Here is a 17,001-nt window from a genome sequence, read left to right on the forward strand (position 1 = left end):
CCACATCGCTTAGCAACAGCAATCCCAGCACCTCCCTTTGCCAGTGTTAAGTGAGGATCATGGGTCATTAAGCAAACTCCAGTCAGTTTGCAACCAGGATGGCAGTGTTGTGATTCAGGGTCAGCCTGTGGATTCGGCAGTTGGGTCAGATGACTCAGAGGAGGAGGGGGGGTGTTGAAGACCTTGCTGAGGGGGTTGAAGATCTTGCTGATGAGAGCCCTCAGCCAGGCCCCTCCCACTTGGTCACCATGGAGACCCAGCTGTGTGAGCCTGACAGCATGGATGAAGATGACCCACAGCTGGCCCTGTTCAAGGACGCCCGACGCAGGAGGCAGTCAATTAGGAGTAAACAGAGGAAGGCAATGGGGCTTCTCGGAAGGAGGCAGAGAGAAGCCACGCCCTGAACTCTATATAAGGGAAATGTGTGGGGAGGGCTGGTTTGCTGAAGGCAACCGCTTGGATAGTTCATGTTTCTTAAAGCTCCTGTTTCTTGGTTTGTCTTGTTCCGTTTGTTTTTGTGGTAATAAATTTGGCAGGCGTAATTCCAGCCTCTTGCCTTCTTGTAAAAGGGGTTTTCTGCAGGGCCGGTAGCAGGCTGGTACAGAACAGGCAGGCAGGTAAGGAGTGACAGCTGGCACAAGTGCAGCAGGGCCAGGGGTGGCTATTGCCAGGTGGGGGAGGGTGCAGAAGTGGCCAGCAAGGAGCAGCATGAGTGTGGTGGGGCCAGGGGTGAGTGTTCCCAGCAAGGGAGGGTGCAAGCAACTAACGGGAGTGATTTATGGCCTTTCCTGCCAACTTCCCTGACAATCGTGACTGCAGGATGCTGGAACTAGGGTGACAGTCAATTGCCAAGCACCAGATCAGGTGACTGGGGGGGTGGGATTCTGCGATGGCCTTTTTCAGCGCTGTCATAATTTCAAATGGTTGCTGAATGAGTGCAAGTCTTTATGTTTTGTTATCTTCTCCAGTTCTGTTCTGCTGTCTCTAGGTATTGCCACATCCACTATCCTGACTCTTTTTGTCTTTCTTATTGACAAATTGCTAAGTCTGGGGTATTATGTGGCAGGTGCTTGTCTGTTTGAATTCTCATTTTCTATTACTTTCTATAGAAATTCTCACTTTCTATTTACTTTCTATTACTTCTATTACTTTCGTGGTCTCACCAGCTCTTGCTTGCAGGCGAATGGTATTTCTTGCAGATCTTCCAGTTGTTTGTAGCCAATCTGTGTGATCTTCTTGTAGCAGCTAACCAAGCGGTCTACTGTTTGTTCAGCTTCTTTGCAGAGGTGGCAACTGCTGTCGGTTTCTGTATTTTCGATTCTGGCTTTGTGTGCATTTATTCCTAAGTCTTGGTCTTGTGCAGCCAGCATTAGCTCTTCTGTCTCTTTCTTCAACTTTTCTGCCCTTAGCCATTGCTACGTCTCGTTATCTGCTTTACCTGCTATTTTGTTTAATGTGCTAACCATGTAATACCTTGTCTTGCCATGTCTGTTTTCTGTTCTTCATTTGATCTTTTTTGTGAGCCAGTTTGGTCTTTCCAGTACTCAGTGAGCCTTTCTGGTATCTTCAGTGCATCTTCTTCACTGTCCTTCAGTTATTATTTCAATACCTTTTTTCTTCATCATCCATCTAATGTACTTGCAACATTCCCTGCCCACCTATTATTATTATTATTCTATACTTTCTTTTTTTTATTAAAGTGTTTTACAAAAACAAGATTTTATAATACATCCCCAAATCCCCACCCACCCCAAACCCGCCCACTTCCCCCCCCCACTTCCCAGAGCTAAATACAGGATTATAGTTATAATAATCATATTCTAAATAAAAATTATGCATAATATACAATTAACCAAATTCATAATGTGCTTTAATTCCCCTTTAACATAACTACAAACAAAGTACCAATAACAATATCCCACTAAAATCTACTCATAAGCTAAATGGAACTTTTTAGTCCCATATTTGTTCTGAATATAATCTATCCATCTCCTCCAAACTGAAATATATCTTTCCTGTGAATGATCTTTCAAGTAAGCAGAAATCTTAGACATTTCTGCAAGATTCGAAACTTTAAGCACCCATTCTTCTATAGTATCCTTCTTCCAATATTGTCCCACCAGTAACCGTGCTGCTGTTATCATATTCAACATCAAATTGGTTTCTTTAACATCACAATCTACAACAATACCCAATAAAAACAATTGCGGAGAAAACTTTATCTTTCTCTTAAAAATCTTTTGAATGTTCCACCAAATTTTAATCCAAAAAGCTTTTATATTTCTACAAGTCCACCACATATGAAAATAGGTGGCTTCTAAACTACCACATCTCCAACATATACTTTCTTCATCTATAAAAGAGCAAGACAACCTCAATATACAAAATAAAAGTTAACACGAAAAAAGGAAAATATCTAAAATGAAACTAGAAGTACAAATATGGTTCTTAGAAATTAAGAAACTAAGAGACTTATTAAAATAATTTTTAAACCCCAGAAACAATCAAGAATCTATTTTGCTCTAGCACTCTCAGCACAGCTGAACACTGTAAGTCCAATTATTTTTCACCAGTGCTATGTAACAGTCTCACAGGGTGGCTGACTTCATACTGTGTTATTACAGAAATGAATCTTATACTAGGGATATAAAGGATCTGTATTTTCAAAATAATCAGCACAATTAGAGAACATTTTACACAGAAGCATTGTTAAAAAAAATTAACTATATTTATAGCCCAGCATTTCTGGAAAGGGAGAACTATAGGGTACTGCTTCTCCAAATTAGATTTTTTTTTGGGGGGGGGAGGTTGATATCGAACTTTCAGATCCAAATGGACAATATTTTCCTTGTTCATCATACCATGCATAATGGACATGTAGGATTAGCTTTGTTGGAACATCTACCACTAAGTATTTTTTTTCCTTAGTGACTTCTGAATTATGAATATTTGTAGAGGTTGCATATGCTTACTCTCCAAGGGATGGGGAAGATTCTACTTCCCAGAGAAAATCCCATTAGAATGACAAGCAAGTACGGTATGTATTCCTGTAAAGAATAAACCAGTGGATCACATAGCACACATACAGATCATTATAAGTGCCTTGATATCCACAGGAAACACAACGAGGAGGCAAGGAAATCAGCAACATCCAATTACCACCAAAGGATAAGACAGAACAGCCAGCTCAATTGGAAGAACAAGATCCATGGCATCAACATGCCATTCCTCAGCTATTTTGCTGGTATAGTGAGCTGGGCAAAGAAGGACATGAAAGCTGCCAATGTGAAAACCTGGAAGCTCCTCACAATGTATGGAGATTTCCACCCCAAGTCCAAAACCCAGAGACTGCACAAGGCAGAAGGAGGACAGCTGGGGTCTGGTGAGTGTCAAAGCCACTGTCATGAATGAACCCCAGGGTATCCATCAGTAAGATGGCACCCAAAGATAAGCTACTGAGAGAATGAGGAAGCAGCAGATGTGGGGAAAAGATCTAGCAGAGGAAGTGCCATGACAAGACAAGATCCTGCTAGGAATGTACCATTGACACATAGCTGAAGTGGCAGACATTGGGAAATTCTACCAGTGGTTGGAAAGGGCTAGACTAAAAGACAGCACTGAGGCCCTCATCATAGCAGCACAAGAACAGGCACTAAGCAGCAGATCCATAGAAGACGGATCTACCACACAAGATAGGACCGACAGTCAAACTAGCCAAAGAGGCCCCAGAGGCAGTCCAACAGATAGTGGCAGGCTGTACAGAATGTGGGCTGCATCCTCCTAAGTCTAAGTTGGAGAACCTACAGGAGGTTGAGGAAAATAGGAGGGCTAAGATCCTGTGCGATTTCCAGATGTAGAGAAGCAGGCAAGTACTGGCCAATCAACCAGATATTGTGTTAGTAGACAAAGACCAGATGTAGCTGTGCCAAATGACAGCAACATCAGGAAGAAGGAGCATGAGAAGTACCAGGGCCTGGAGGAGGAATGGAGAGGATGTGGAAAGAAAAGGCCAAAGTGGTCCCAGTAGTGGTAGGAGCACTCAGGATTGTGACTCCTAAGCTGGGAGAGTGGCTCAAGAATAGTTAAAGATCCTGAACAGAGCCTTCATGCTCCCAGACCTCTGGTAGAGAACCCAAGATTAAGGAAGACACAGACCACCCATATTGATGGGAAGGATTTTTTATAACAGAATTTGAAACATATAGTGTTCTTCTTAAAAAATAAGAGGACCCACTCATTAGTCTATTGAATTAAAATTGCAGTTCTTGACTCCACTTACTAAATAAGTAATAAACGTGTTTTCAGTAATGAATTTAGTATCACATATAGTTTTGCCTCTGAAATTTAAAAAACAATTATAGCATCTTATGTGGTTAAGTGTTTAATAATTACAAGTAATGTATATTTCAATGGACAATTGTTTTACCAACTCTCCTAAATAAATAATTGTTCTGAATGATCATGAACAGATCAGGGACTGGTCATTTAGTCTCATCACATCATACGTTTGACAGTTTATGTCAGTTGGAGTTACGTGTTCACTTTGCTCTTGTTTCTAGGGAATAAAACCATGGTTTTGTACATTTTTAGCAATCTATGAATTTAGCTGTCATGGTTCAGACAAAGAATCTTTATTCGAGTAGCATAGCTTTGGCATACACGGTTGAAGCCGAAATCTGAATTCCCCTCCCCTAAACACATAGTATCAAAGCACAATCCCCTCTTCTAATTAACAGTCATAAATCACATTCTCCAATTAGTTTGAAACGCAAGCTTTCCCTCCCGTTCTCCAACCCCATTTCTTTATTATCACTTATTTCAAAAGCCCCTGAATTGTTATGTCTAACTAACTCCCATCACAACAGTACTTTGCCTGAAAGACTGAATGCTATATAATTATTTGTTATATTTCTTTCCAACTTCAATCAAATAAGACTCTTTCTGGTTTTATCCATCAGCATTCCCAACTTTTGGATTGTGTTCATATCAGAAATCCCATTAGAATAAGAGTGAGGGTACTTCTTTCCTTGTGAAAGTCTGAAACCTTATCAAGAATATCTTCTAAAATTTTTCTTCTACTGTTATAGCATTATACCGTTAATGTATACAGCCTCTTACCATCATGATTAGAACTTCCCAGTGTCCAGGGCTCATCTGAGTCAAAATGAGTATCACCTCCTATTCCTGGTCCAGGAAAATAAGCATGAGCTAGAAATCCACCCTCCCCATCAAAAGGAGAGCTATCACCATGGAAACCAGAAGCAAAAAATATCATGATATCTGCCTCTTTTCTGTCACTTTTTATTTCATGGTAAGGAACTTCTTCAAAAGTAAGTGGAGTCACTCTCTGCCAAACATCAAATGCTTGTCGGATGGCTTTCCTTGTATCAAGTTCTCCAACCTTGGGGGTGTAGTTGTGTACACTGTATGAAGGAGAAGAAGAACATATCTAAAACTTATAAAATGATTGTTTTTTTACATGAGAAATTTTCATTCAAGTTTTGGGTTAGTACAATTGCAACAATAAATTTGGTAACTTTTTAATATTGTTTGAAAGTATTTCAGTTATGAAGTTATGGATTAACCATTTTTTAATTGTTTCTTACCAAATATTTTAATGTAAAAACAATATGAAATATGGTACTGAATTTCTATTCAGTAACTTTAAGATGTGTGGACTTCAAATCCCCTGCTGGCTGAGGAATTCTGGGAGTTAACCTCCATACATCATAAAGTTGCCAAGTTTGAAAAACACTGGATTAAACCAGTATGGTTGAAGGGTGCCTAAGGATTCAAGTCTAAAATTTTGGAACATACAAAGCTACTCAACAAAATTACTACAACACTCAACCTTCCACATATTTACTATAGATTCTGAAAGTAATATTAGATTCATTGTATGGATAAACAGGCCCTTAACTAGCCCATTCTTATCAGGGGGAAAAAGAGAATAAATGGCACTTATACAAGGAGTCACAGAAAAGTAAAAATGTGTAAAAGGTTTTAATTCAAACCATTTCAAATTCATAAATGTGATATTGAAGACAAAATATTATATTATAAATATATATTATAGAATTGTTTTGTCAACTTTTATCTAGTAATTATTCGGCTCTGATCTATTCATACTTAATTGTATCAAAAAGATACATCTGAGATTCTGAGACTAATATGGAAATGGAGAAGGCTGTTATATTATTTGTTATCATTAGATCATCATGTTCATACTGGAGTATCTATAACATCTTCTAGATAACCAAGTACAAGGCATAGATATTTTAGAATCCTAATTGTAAATTTAAGTTATTCAGCAACTGGACAACAAATCTTTCTTATAGATCTAAATAATCACAACACACCAGAGATATTGGGGTTAAAGGGAAATAAAATTATGCATATTGATTACATGCAAGGACATTCCAAGGAGGAATTGGCAACTCTGTATGGAGTTACCATACAGAGGTCTTCAAAGGGTTTTAACATCATTAAGAACAGTTCTGCTTGATCAGAAACCTATACAGCAGACTAACATTCAGTTTCCATATGGCTAACTACAATACCTCCTCATTCATGTTTTCAAGTAATAGTGAGTATGCATTGAGAAGTATGCTGCTTTTGACATACATACTTCCTTTTGGAGTGTTATGTAGAAAACATAATAAATAAAGAAATGCAATAGTAAACCAAAGAAATCAAAGTAATCTGATCCATCCCTTCACTGTCTTACTAAAGCCTTTTAACTGTCTTTGACATTAGAATTCCTAAACAGCTCTTGTCCTACATTTTCCTACGTGGATTGTTATCAGTGGTGGAATCAATGACTGAAAAGAATGAGGCTCTGGTAGGGGGAGTTAAAAGATATTCCAGCCTGGACTCCATAAAGGGGAGGGAGCATATGCAATCAAATACTTAGGGCTATCTCAGGCTTTCCCAAGGGAAGGCAGACAGTCTGATGAGATTCTTGTAAACAATAAAGAAATCTCTTGACCTAAACCTCGGAGCTATTCTGGTTGCTTGTGTCTGGCATTTACCTTATAATGGAGATGCATATCCTAATGAATATACTATGAGTTTTATCACTGGAATGTACATTCCCAGGAGGGTCAGAGTAAAAACAATTTTTTGAATAAGAAAATGACAAATATCCTCCAGTATTCTTCCCACAAAACTAAACAGACATTTACGACCAGGACAATGACAATATGATACTGGAAGGGGAATCCTCCAGCTGTCTGTTGATTCACTGAAAATAGCTGAATAAAGGCAAAAAGCAAAAGGCAACACAGAGAGAAGAAAAATTGCCCAACTAAATATTATATTCAAGAGAAGAGCAAATAGCTGTATCTAAATATTGTAAGCACTGCAAGGAAATTGAGGATAACAATGGAATGGAAAGACCAAGAGATTTAGTTTATGCACCGGAGACAAATTCCTTGTATGTCCAATCAGACTTGGCCAATAAAGAACTCTATTTCCTATTTACTAAGAAAATCACAGGAAAACCTTTATGCAACAATACTGTAGGCACAATATAAGACAAATAGGGCTAAAAGAAGAGATAGTGTAAATATAAAGAATAATTGTATTAAAAAAATCCCCGAATCAAAAAAAAAAGTTTGACCATTGAGCTAGAGAGTGATAGTCAGGAAAATGAAGTTAAATGGGCCCTTGAAAACATCACTAGCAACAAAGCTGCAGGAGTTGATGTAGCAAAGTAGCAAAGCTGTTTAAAAACTTACAAATCTTACAGTTAAAGTATTTCATGGTTTGTAAGCAAATACTGTACAGAAAATACAGCAGTAGCCAAGGAACTGAAAATCATCCATTTTATTTATGTATATGTATATGTATATGTATATGTATATGTATATGTATATGTATATGTATATGTATATGTATATGCAGTGGGCTAATGCCTCCTTAAGTAACACCAGCTGCCTGCAATTAGTGCAGGTTCGCATCCCACCAGGCTCAAGGTTGACTCAGCCTTCCATCCTTCCAAGGTAGGTAAAATGAGGACCCAGATTGTTGGGGGCAATTAAGCTGACTTTGTAATAATGCCGCTTGGGGTGTGTGTGAAAGCCCTAACAAGCAGGCATATACATAGAATGAAGGCTACTGCTAAGCTTGTAAGCTGCCCTGAGTCTTCGGAGAAGGGCGGGATATAAATGTAATAAAAAAATAAAATAAAATAAAATAAATAAATACATATACATATACATACACACACACACACACACACACACACACACACACACACACACACACACACATATATATATATATATATATATATATATATATATATATATATATATATATATATATATATATGTAAAACAGTGTCAAAGGAAGCTCAAACTGCTTAACTACCATGGCTCTCTCCCTTGCCTGTAAGGAAAGGATAGAGATTTTGTAACTGATATTTCAACAAGAGCTGCCAGATGTATAAGCCTAATTTAAAAGAGGCAGGAGCATCCAAGACCACATTGCTAACATCTGATGAAAAACGGAAAAGGAAAGAAGGTTCTTAAAAGATGCTAATTTTTGCTTTATTGATTATATGAAGGGGATAATTATAGATAGTCCTAAAACTATCTTGGATGTACCAAGCCATCCCATTGATCTATTGAATAATTTGCATGATAATCAGGAAGCAACAGTTAGAATAGAATATGAGGCAACTAAATTATTCACAATGGGGAAGGGATGGTACAGTTTTAAAGTGTCACCTTGTTTAATTAAGTTATATGCACAATACATGCTGGACTAGAAGTAATGGAATTTAGCATTAATATTGCAAGGAGAAATAACAGCCTCAAATATACTGATGTCACTTTGCTAGTATACATGAGGAAGGCTTAAGGAATCTCTTGGTGAAGGTGAAAGAAGACAGTGCAAAAGCTATTCTGATGCGATATATTCTGATTATATATATATATATATATTTTGCACTGTATATATATATATATATATATATATATATATATATATATATATATATATATATATATATATATATATATATATATATTAAAAAACCTAAATTATGTCACTAATCAAAATTCAATGCAAGTAGAAAAAGGAAGATGAGGAGGAAAACGATTAGTTTTAGTAGTTAAAACGGTAACAAATGTTATCTTCCTAGGCTCAACATTTTACAGGGATGGTGAAAGAAACAATACACCTGCTACTTGGAAGAAGGCTACAATAAGCCTAGACAAAATATTCAAATGAAAATAGAACCCAATGACAACCAAAGTATATGTTATCAAATCTATGTTTTTCATAATTATTACAAATGACTGTGAAAGCTGAATTGTCAGAAAGTTTGATAAATCAAAAGGATGCCTTTGAATTGTACTGCTAGAGAATATCTTGGACCAACAAGATATTTGTTGTTGGACCAACAACAAAAGGTTCAGTTATAGCAGATGTAACCACAGATCCTTCAGTGGAAGACCTAACTATGAAGCTATAGCTTAAATATTTTGGACATTTAATGTAAAGGCTGAAGAAACCCCTGATACTTTAAAACAATTGGAAAAGAGGCTGACAAAAGACAGAGTGGCTAGGTACTGATAACACTGGTACTGATAAAAGGTCCAAAAAATCAATTAATAACAAACATGGTGAGATTATGTCCATTGAGTTATGAACTGAACAACAGTACTCCATACTGTTTTTCCACACACTTAAAACTACCTAAATTGGCAATTTTAGCTATGCAGAAAGAAAAATTTCATCTTGTATTTTCTAAATATTCAACCAGTCCTAAACTTGAACATTAATAGGGTGGACAGCTTTCATTCCTGGAATTGAGAGCAAATCAGTGGTCTCTCCCCCCTCCCCCCTTAGTGGATGCTGCTTGACTAGATCTAAATGTTTGTTGCAGGCAAGAGTGATGCCACCCTGACAATAGCTAATTGTGCACTGCAGTGCAAAGATGTTTGGGACTTCTATATATTTTCTCAAGTGTTTAACTCAATATTTTCTTCTCTCTCTTCTCCTGAATGAACAGTGGTGGTGAGGGCCCTTGAAAGCAAGTGGTTATAGTATGTTTATGTAATGGCTCTCTCTTGCCTAGATCGGTGTTCATCAACCTCAGCAATTTTAAGATGTGTGAAGTTCAACTCCCAGAATTCCCCAGCCAGCATACTGAAGTTGAGGAACATTGATTTAGATCAGGGGTGGCAGCTATGGCCCCTTACAACCTGTGGACTTCAACTCCCAGAATTCCTGAGCCAGCCATGCTGGCTCAGGAATTCTGCGAGTTGAAGTCCATAGGTCATAAAGGGACCATATTTGCTCACCCCTGATTTAGACAGACAGATGTGTAGCATTTTCCCCGAAGGAGACTTGGTACTGTAATCAGTTCTGTCTTGCAAATCTGGAATAAATTAAGAGAAAACAGCTATCTTTGAGTTATATTTAGAAAGAATAACATGTCAGACACTAAATCAAAGATAGCAAAAATAAAACATTAAAGAACTTTAAAAAGAAAAGGAAGAGTCACATTGTGACATTGTCTTTTGAACAAAATCAGTTGATCAAACCTGATCTTCAAGCTTTTACTAATTATGACAACAGCACATATCATGATGATATGCTACAAAAGTAACAGATGACTGAATATACATCTAGCTTACTCATTGTTATTTGTAACATCAAACAGCTTTTAAAAAATCTTATATTAAGTAAGCTATAAAGATCTGTTTCATTATTCCCTAAAATAAATAGATTCTACCTTTTATGCAACTTGCAAAATCTCACAAAACCCATGCTGAAAATCAATTTGTGAAGAAAATTTATTTTTCTTTGATTTAAAATATTTTCAAGACTACTATTCTCAAATCAACTTACGTAGGAATCACACAAATTCAATTAAAATGTATAATCAGCTAATTTAAATACAGTAAGCTAGTTAACTAAATGAATAACAACATACAATCTTTGACCAAAAAAAGCGAAAATAGCAATGCATTCTGTAACAGCTTTCATTTAAAATGTAGATAAAATAAAACAATTTTGAAGCTTACTTTAAAACAAGAACCAACAGAACCAGTTGAAAGTTGCTCAGAAGAGAACCCTTAAAATTCTCTCTCTCCCTCTATAATATATATTATTATTATTATTTTATTATTATTATTATTAAAATGCACTGAAAAGACTATGTCACTGAACTGAAGTTTTACATCCATAAACAAATTCACATATTATAAAAAAATTATATTCAAAAATGTTTGTTTCCACATGTATTGGGACTATACTACCTAGAATTCCCAGTCAAGTTTCCCCTTGAGCAAGGAATATGAATCAGTGCCAAGGCTGGTGGGAATAATATTTAAAGTATAAACTCCACTAAATTGTTAACATGTTGGGTTATACCTGTAGGTAATATGCTTCTGCCTCCATTTTTGTCCAGTAAGTGCATATCGCTTAATCCTTCGTCTATGGCTTAGATGGGGATGATCAGGAACACCACAGCGAGGTTTTTTCATCCACCTAGAAAGTAAAAAGATTCCTGATGAGTCAGGAATATATGGTACAAAAATAGGGCTTTGAGCCATTTCAGCCTCTTTTTTTGATGTATCTAGCAGAGTTGAAAATAATTGCCAATCAATTTGGACATGCTTGATGGCCTATCTGTTGGTCAAGGTAGATTAAAGTTCTGGCCAGTCTAGAGAAAGTATACCAAAAGAGATTAAAAAGGCAATTTTGACATTGGTTAGAGAAGTAAGTTTGAACTTTGGAGCTAGTTAGTTTGGAAAAGACTACAAGGTATCAGCTATGTCAAAATTTCTTCCTCTAAAAAGAAAGTGAAAAATTCCATCTCTGGAACTTCAACCATGTGTGGCAGTAGAGAGCTTTGTTTCACTGTATATAGTTACAGGCAGTTCAGTAAAACCATTCAGTTACAACAGCACTGAAAAAGTGACTTATGACCATTCTTCACACTTACAACTATTGCAGCATCCGCATGGTCAAGTGATCAAAATTTAGATGCTTGGCAACTGACTCATATTTCTGACAGATGCTATATCCCAGGATCACCTTCTGTAACCTTCTGAAAAGCAAAGTCAATAGGGAAGCCAGATTCACTGAACAACTGTGTTGCTAACTTAACAACTGCAGTTATTCAGCTAACAACTGTAGCAAGAAGGGTCAAAAAATGGGGCAAAACTAACTGAACTAATTTTTCACTTAGCAACAGAAATTTTGGATTCAGTTGCAGTTGTAAGTCAAGGACTATCTGCATTACATTTTATAATGTTAAAATACTTTCAGGTGGATTAGCAACCAGTCCATAATGAGTTATTTTGTTCCATAATGGATTTTCAGTGGACGAAACTATGGAGAAAACAGGAAGGCTGCAATAGAAGGTAATGGAATCTTAGTCCCCTAAAACTTTTTGAAATTGTGTGATTGCACAGTAAAAACATTATCTGATATTGTCAAGGATGAAATTTTGGAAGCTATGTGGCTCTGCATTTCAACTTGCCTTTAGAGTAAGGGGGGAGGTGTTGCTTTCGAGTGGGTTAGATGGAGAAACGAAACTTCTACGATTCTGCTGAAGACCATGAGGGCCTGAAACCTTTTCAAGGACACCATAACAGGTGTGGATTTGAAGCAGATGGTTCCTATAACAAAGTGAACTTGTTTATATGGACTATGTAAGACGTTGGAGGTTTGGCTGGGAAAATTATTAAGTCTATGATTTGGTGTTGGAACCTCACAGTTAAGTTTTGCTTTGACATTACCATGCAGTGTATTCAATAAACAGTAAGATTTTCGGAAACGGAATAAACCTGGAGTTTTATATGGATTCTTGAGCTGGATGTTGACAGATATATTCATTGTCCTGAGACCATCAATTCATTAAGGAATCACAAAATTACTTCTGTACTATATACTGGAAGCTGGAAATGAAAAAAAGATACTTGTGGGATTTATGCAAACCAGGTTCCACGCACATAGTACTTCTGTGTACAGAAAATCCTTGTTAATGACCATTTGTTTCATGACTCCCAGAGTTATGATGGTGCTTTTGACAGTCACAGTGTCCCTGCAGTCAGGTGATCACAATTCAGGCATTCAGCAACTGTCATGCATTTACAAGAGTTGCAGCATCCTGCAGTCATATGATCACCATTTGTGACCTTTCCAGCTGGCTTCAGATAAGCAAGTCAGTGGAGGAAGCCAGCAGGAGGTTGCATGTTGTATATGATATCTTACTTAACAACCACAACTAGGATTGTCAGAACTGCTGTTGCTAAGCAGGGCTGTTGTGTGGTGTTTTGCTTAATGACTGCTTTACTTAGTGATGAAGCTTCTGGTCCCAATTAGGATCGTTAATTAAGGTCTACTTTTATACAGAATGACTATAGTATAAGGCCATAATACCTGCACACATATACAATAACATTTAAAACCTAGCGCCATTACATACAGCATATATTTCTATCCCCATTTTATCTGATGACCTATGCAGTATCTGCTAAACCAATTGTTAAATCAATAGAAATCCCTAGATGAATTCTTTGGGATGTGAAGTTAATTACATCTGCCTAGGCTGAGAATTCTGGGAATTGAAGCCCACTCATCTTAAAATTGCCAAGGTTGAGAATGTTGATTTAAGTGATGAAAGAGATATGGTTGCCAATCTGACTCAGATTTCAAACCATATTCGTTCTTAGAGTATATGCATACGCCAAGCAAATTTATCAGGCTCACATTTTAAAGTTTCATGATGCTATAGATAATGGTCTGGGCAAGAACATTATTTTCAAATATCTGCAAAAATCATTCTTACTCAATAGTGGTCTGATCCAACACTCCTGTTACAGGGATGCCATAAAACTGCTGCATAGTGGTGACTGCAGACTGCATAACTTTTCCTGAGAGCAGAGCAGACATTCTTGTATCAGATGGAAGCAGATAACCATAGGTTTTTAACCAACTCTGAAAATAAGACAAAGGAAAACCACATTTAAAAAATAGCCCAACTTAACAGTACATACACACACACACACACACACACACACACTTGGCTTGTTTCATTTTTAGTTGAAACATGAATTCACAATTGATGTATTCACCTTTCTTCCTTTTTTAAATATATGAGGATAAGTATAGGACAAGAATAATTGCAAAAGGCGATGATGTCCTACCAACTTTACAGGCATTGTTAAATTTCTGGTTGTGTATGCAAATTCAGATATTTTATCTGTACACAATTCTCGTTTTAGTTGCTATGATATTTTATGCATAAAAATATGATTGACTACAGATTTAGTTTGTCCAACATTTTTCCAAATATAAAGTCTCCCAAGAGAGCATTTCACATACTGTGGCTTCTATACTGTGGTTTGGCTGAGAAACATCAGCATGGAGTAGCTATACCTCCCAAGATATTTCTGAGCATATTAATCCTAACAGTATACCTCCAGGATTTAATCTACCCCGACACATATGGGTGACATATAATAGAATTAGAACGACTCATAGGGTGTGTGCCGATTATCTGTATAAATGGGGAAAGACACCTTCAGCACAATGTGATTGCGGGGCTCCCCGACAGACTATCCAACATATAGTGAGGGAATGCACTAATAGAAGATACCCAGGAGATTTTAAGGACTTCCTCTGCGTAACAACGGCAGCTACTGACTGGATCTCCAAACTCAACATTAAACTCTGAAATGTTATTTCTGTTTTCCTCTTAGGTTTTATAATTGCTTCTTTTTTTAAAAAAAATTGTTTTAACTGTTCTAACTTGTAAATATGAAGTGCTTTTAATTCTGTGTGTGACCAGCCATACGCTAAATAAATCAGCACTAAGAAGGCATACTAGATCAAACCATGGCAAAAGGTATGATATGACCAAAGATATAGCAAAAGTGGAAACAATAGATTGAAATATGAATATTTAAGACTGTTTAAGATTATATTCAAGAACCAGTTTGACGTGGTAGAGTGTTTCTCAACCTTGGCAATTTTAAGATGGATGGATTTCAAATCCCAGAATTGCTGACTAAGGAATTCTGGGTATTAAAGTTCAGACAACTTATTGTTGCTAAGGTTGAGAAACACTGATATAGTGATTAAGGACACTCAGTTAGAAACCTGTTGACTGTGAATTCTAGTCCTGTCTAGAACTTCTGTTTAAGCATGAAAACTAGATGGGTGATTCTCAGCTCTAGGAAGAAGGCAATGGCAAACTACTTCTGCAAAAGTTGCTGAGGAATGTTTTTTTTTTAAAAAAAAGAAAGCTTGAAGATGAGTGAGTGGCACTTAATCTTTCCCTATCCCGTGCCATATCTCCCTACATATATCTTCCAAATTGCCCTCTCTCTCAGAAAGCCAAGGTCTCAACAAGTGCCTGGAAAAATGAAGGTAAGATAATAACCTATGCAGGGAGATAAGTGTAATTTTCCCACTAATGCACTTAAATTTCTTAAATTCATCCATGTGCATTTTATAATACCCTTCCTATTTCATAATACGAAGTCACAGTCTGGTCAATCAACACTGGTAATAGTACAGAAGAAATGGCAACTATAATCCAGTGTTGCAATGTGAAATTCTTTTCAGGATTCCAGGGATGGAAGACAGCCCATTCTATTCCTCCCAAATTTCTATAACTTCCTTTCCATCAGCAATGCCAATAGCATGCCATGACCGTTGATCATACCTATTTCTCACTGGGCAGTTTTTGAAACCTTTGCACCAATCCAAATTTTTTTCCATTCCCTCCCCCAGCAATACTGTTTTATATTTCTGAGAATCTTGGGAATTTCTCAAGCTTTATAATACCGTCTACTTATACAGGAATAATGCCTTTTGTCTGCATCAAATCTGGTGTGAGAACTTAGCAATTTTAATTGATATCATTACCTAGGTTTTCCATAAAAAGCATTACCAACATAAAATATACAATAGTTGCAAATCTTTGTGTTGGATTGGTTGCAGATTTGTCAAGCATTGGGAAAGACCACAACTTAAATAAATTCAATCTATTTCTCGGTAAAATAGTGTAGAATAAGAGGTTGATAGAACATTAAGGTATCTTATCAATGACCTGCTTATATACTTCCTTACCTCTTAGTAGCAAGCAGGTGCACTCGTACTGTAGGAGGAGAAAATCTGTCCTGACTAATCACACGTCAAGGTAAGGGATATTGCACTATTTTTATTTAGATTTGAAAATAACATTTTAAACTACACCACAATGCCATGTGCTAATACACTGGTACACACTCCAAATGACCCTTACTAGAATGTATAACAAAAACTGCAAAGTAACCCTCATAGACCTAACCAAATCAGGTGATGCATAGATAACTTCAAAAATAAATATTTAGTATAATGGAGACCAGATCTGCATTTAAACTCCAAATACCCACCAGACAACAGCAAAGAGATGCAAAAACTTCAAACTCTAGTCATTTTTGCAACCCAGAGCTTTCAGCAATACTGAAGGACTGTCTTGCTTCATATTGTGGCTTCTTTGGCCTCAATTTGGGCCATAAGAATAAAAAACAAGAACTGACTAGGGAGATCACAATAGTCATAGTTTTATGAAAAATATCTGGTATTTGGCTATTGTCCCTAACATCCCCGCTTTGATATATCTGCTAAGAAGAAAATATTTACTTATGATGAAATTATAGAGGTGAAAGCAAAAGAAGCCCTTTCAAATATAAAAAAAATTCTTAGCTGCAGCTGGGGAAAAGATACAAATTCTAACGCCCCTTGCTTTGCCCATCAAATTCGACTGGTCTTCAATAAATAATACAAATTCCCTAAATAACTGACAATAATCAAACAATTGCTCATTAATAAGCACAACTGAAGATTTTATATTCTTAATGGTCCTGGAATAAACACTAAGTAGTACAATTTTAAGCAAAGTATTTCAGTCGTTCCTAGCAGGAGACCATCCAGAGCCCGAAGAATTCTCTGAGGGCTAGGAAAATATGCTGTTTGCATCTAGTTCTT

The 17,001-nt window shown here is 36.8% G+C and overlaps 1 protein-coding gene across 2 annotated transcripts in view; it reads right to left on the reverse strand.

The window, feature by feature from the left end:
- The window catches only part of MMP24 (matrix metallopeptidase 24), a gene marked incomplete at its 5' end in the record, with an annotated part of 39,254 nt that overhangs the window by 11,313 nt on the left and 10,940 nt on the right, over positions 1-17,001 (reverse strand). For both annotated transcript variants that reach the window (XM_083357660.1, XM_083357659.1), the window contains 3 exons: positions 5,119-5,423; positions 11,389-11,505; positions 13,814-13,962. In XM_083357660.1, coding sequence (XP_083213786.1) covers positions 5,119-5,423; positions 11,389-11,505; positions 13,814-13,962 — 571 coding nt within the window. The remainder of the gene's footprint in view (positions 1-5,118; positions 5,424-11,388; positions 11,506-13,813; positions 13,963-17,001) is intronic.

Source organism: Vipera ursinii, assembly GCF_947247035.1.
Source record: "Vipera ursinii genome assembly, chromosome: 3".
NCBI classification, from domain to species: domain Eukaryota; kingdom Metazoa; phylum Chordata; class Lepidosauria; order Squamata; family Viperidae; genus Vipera; species Vipera ursinii.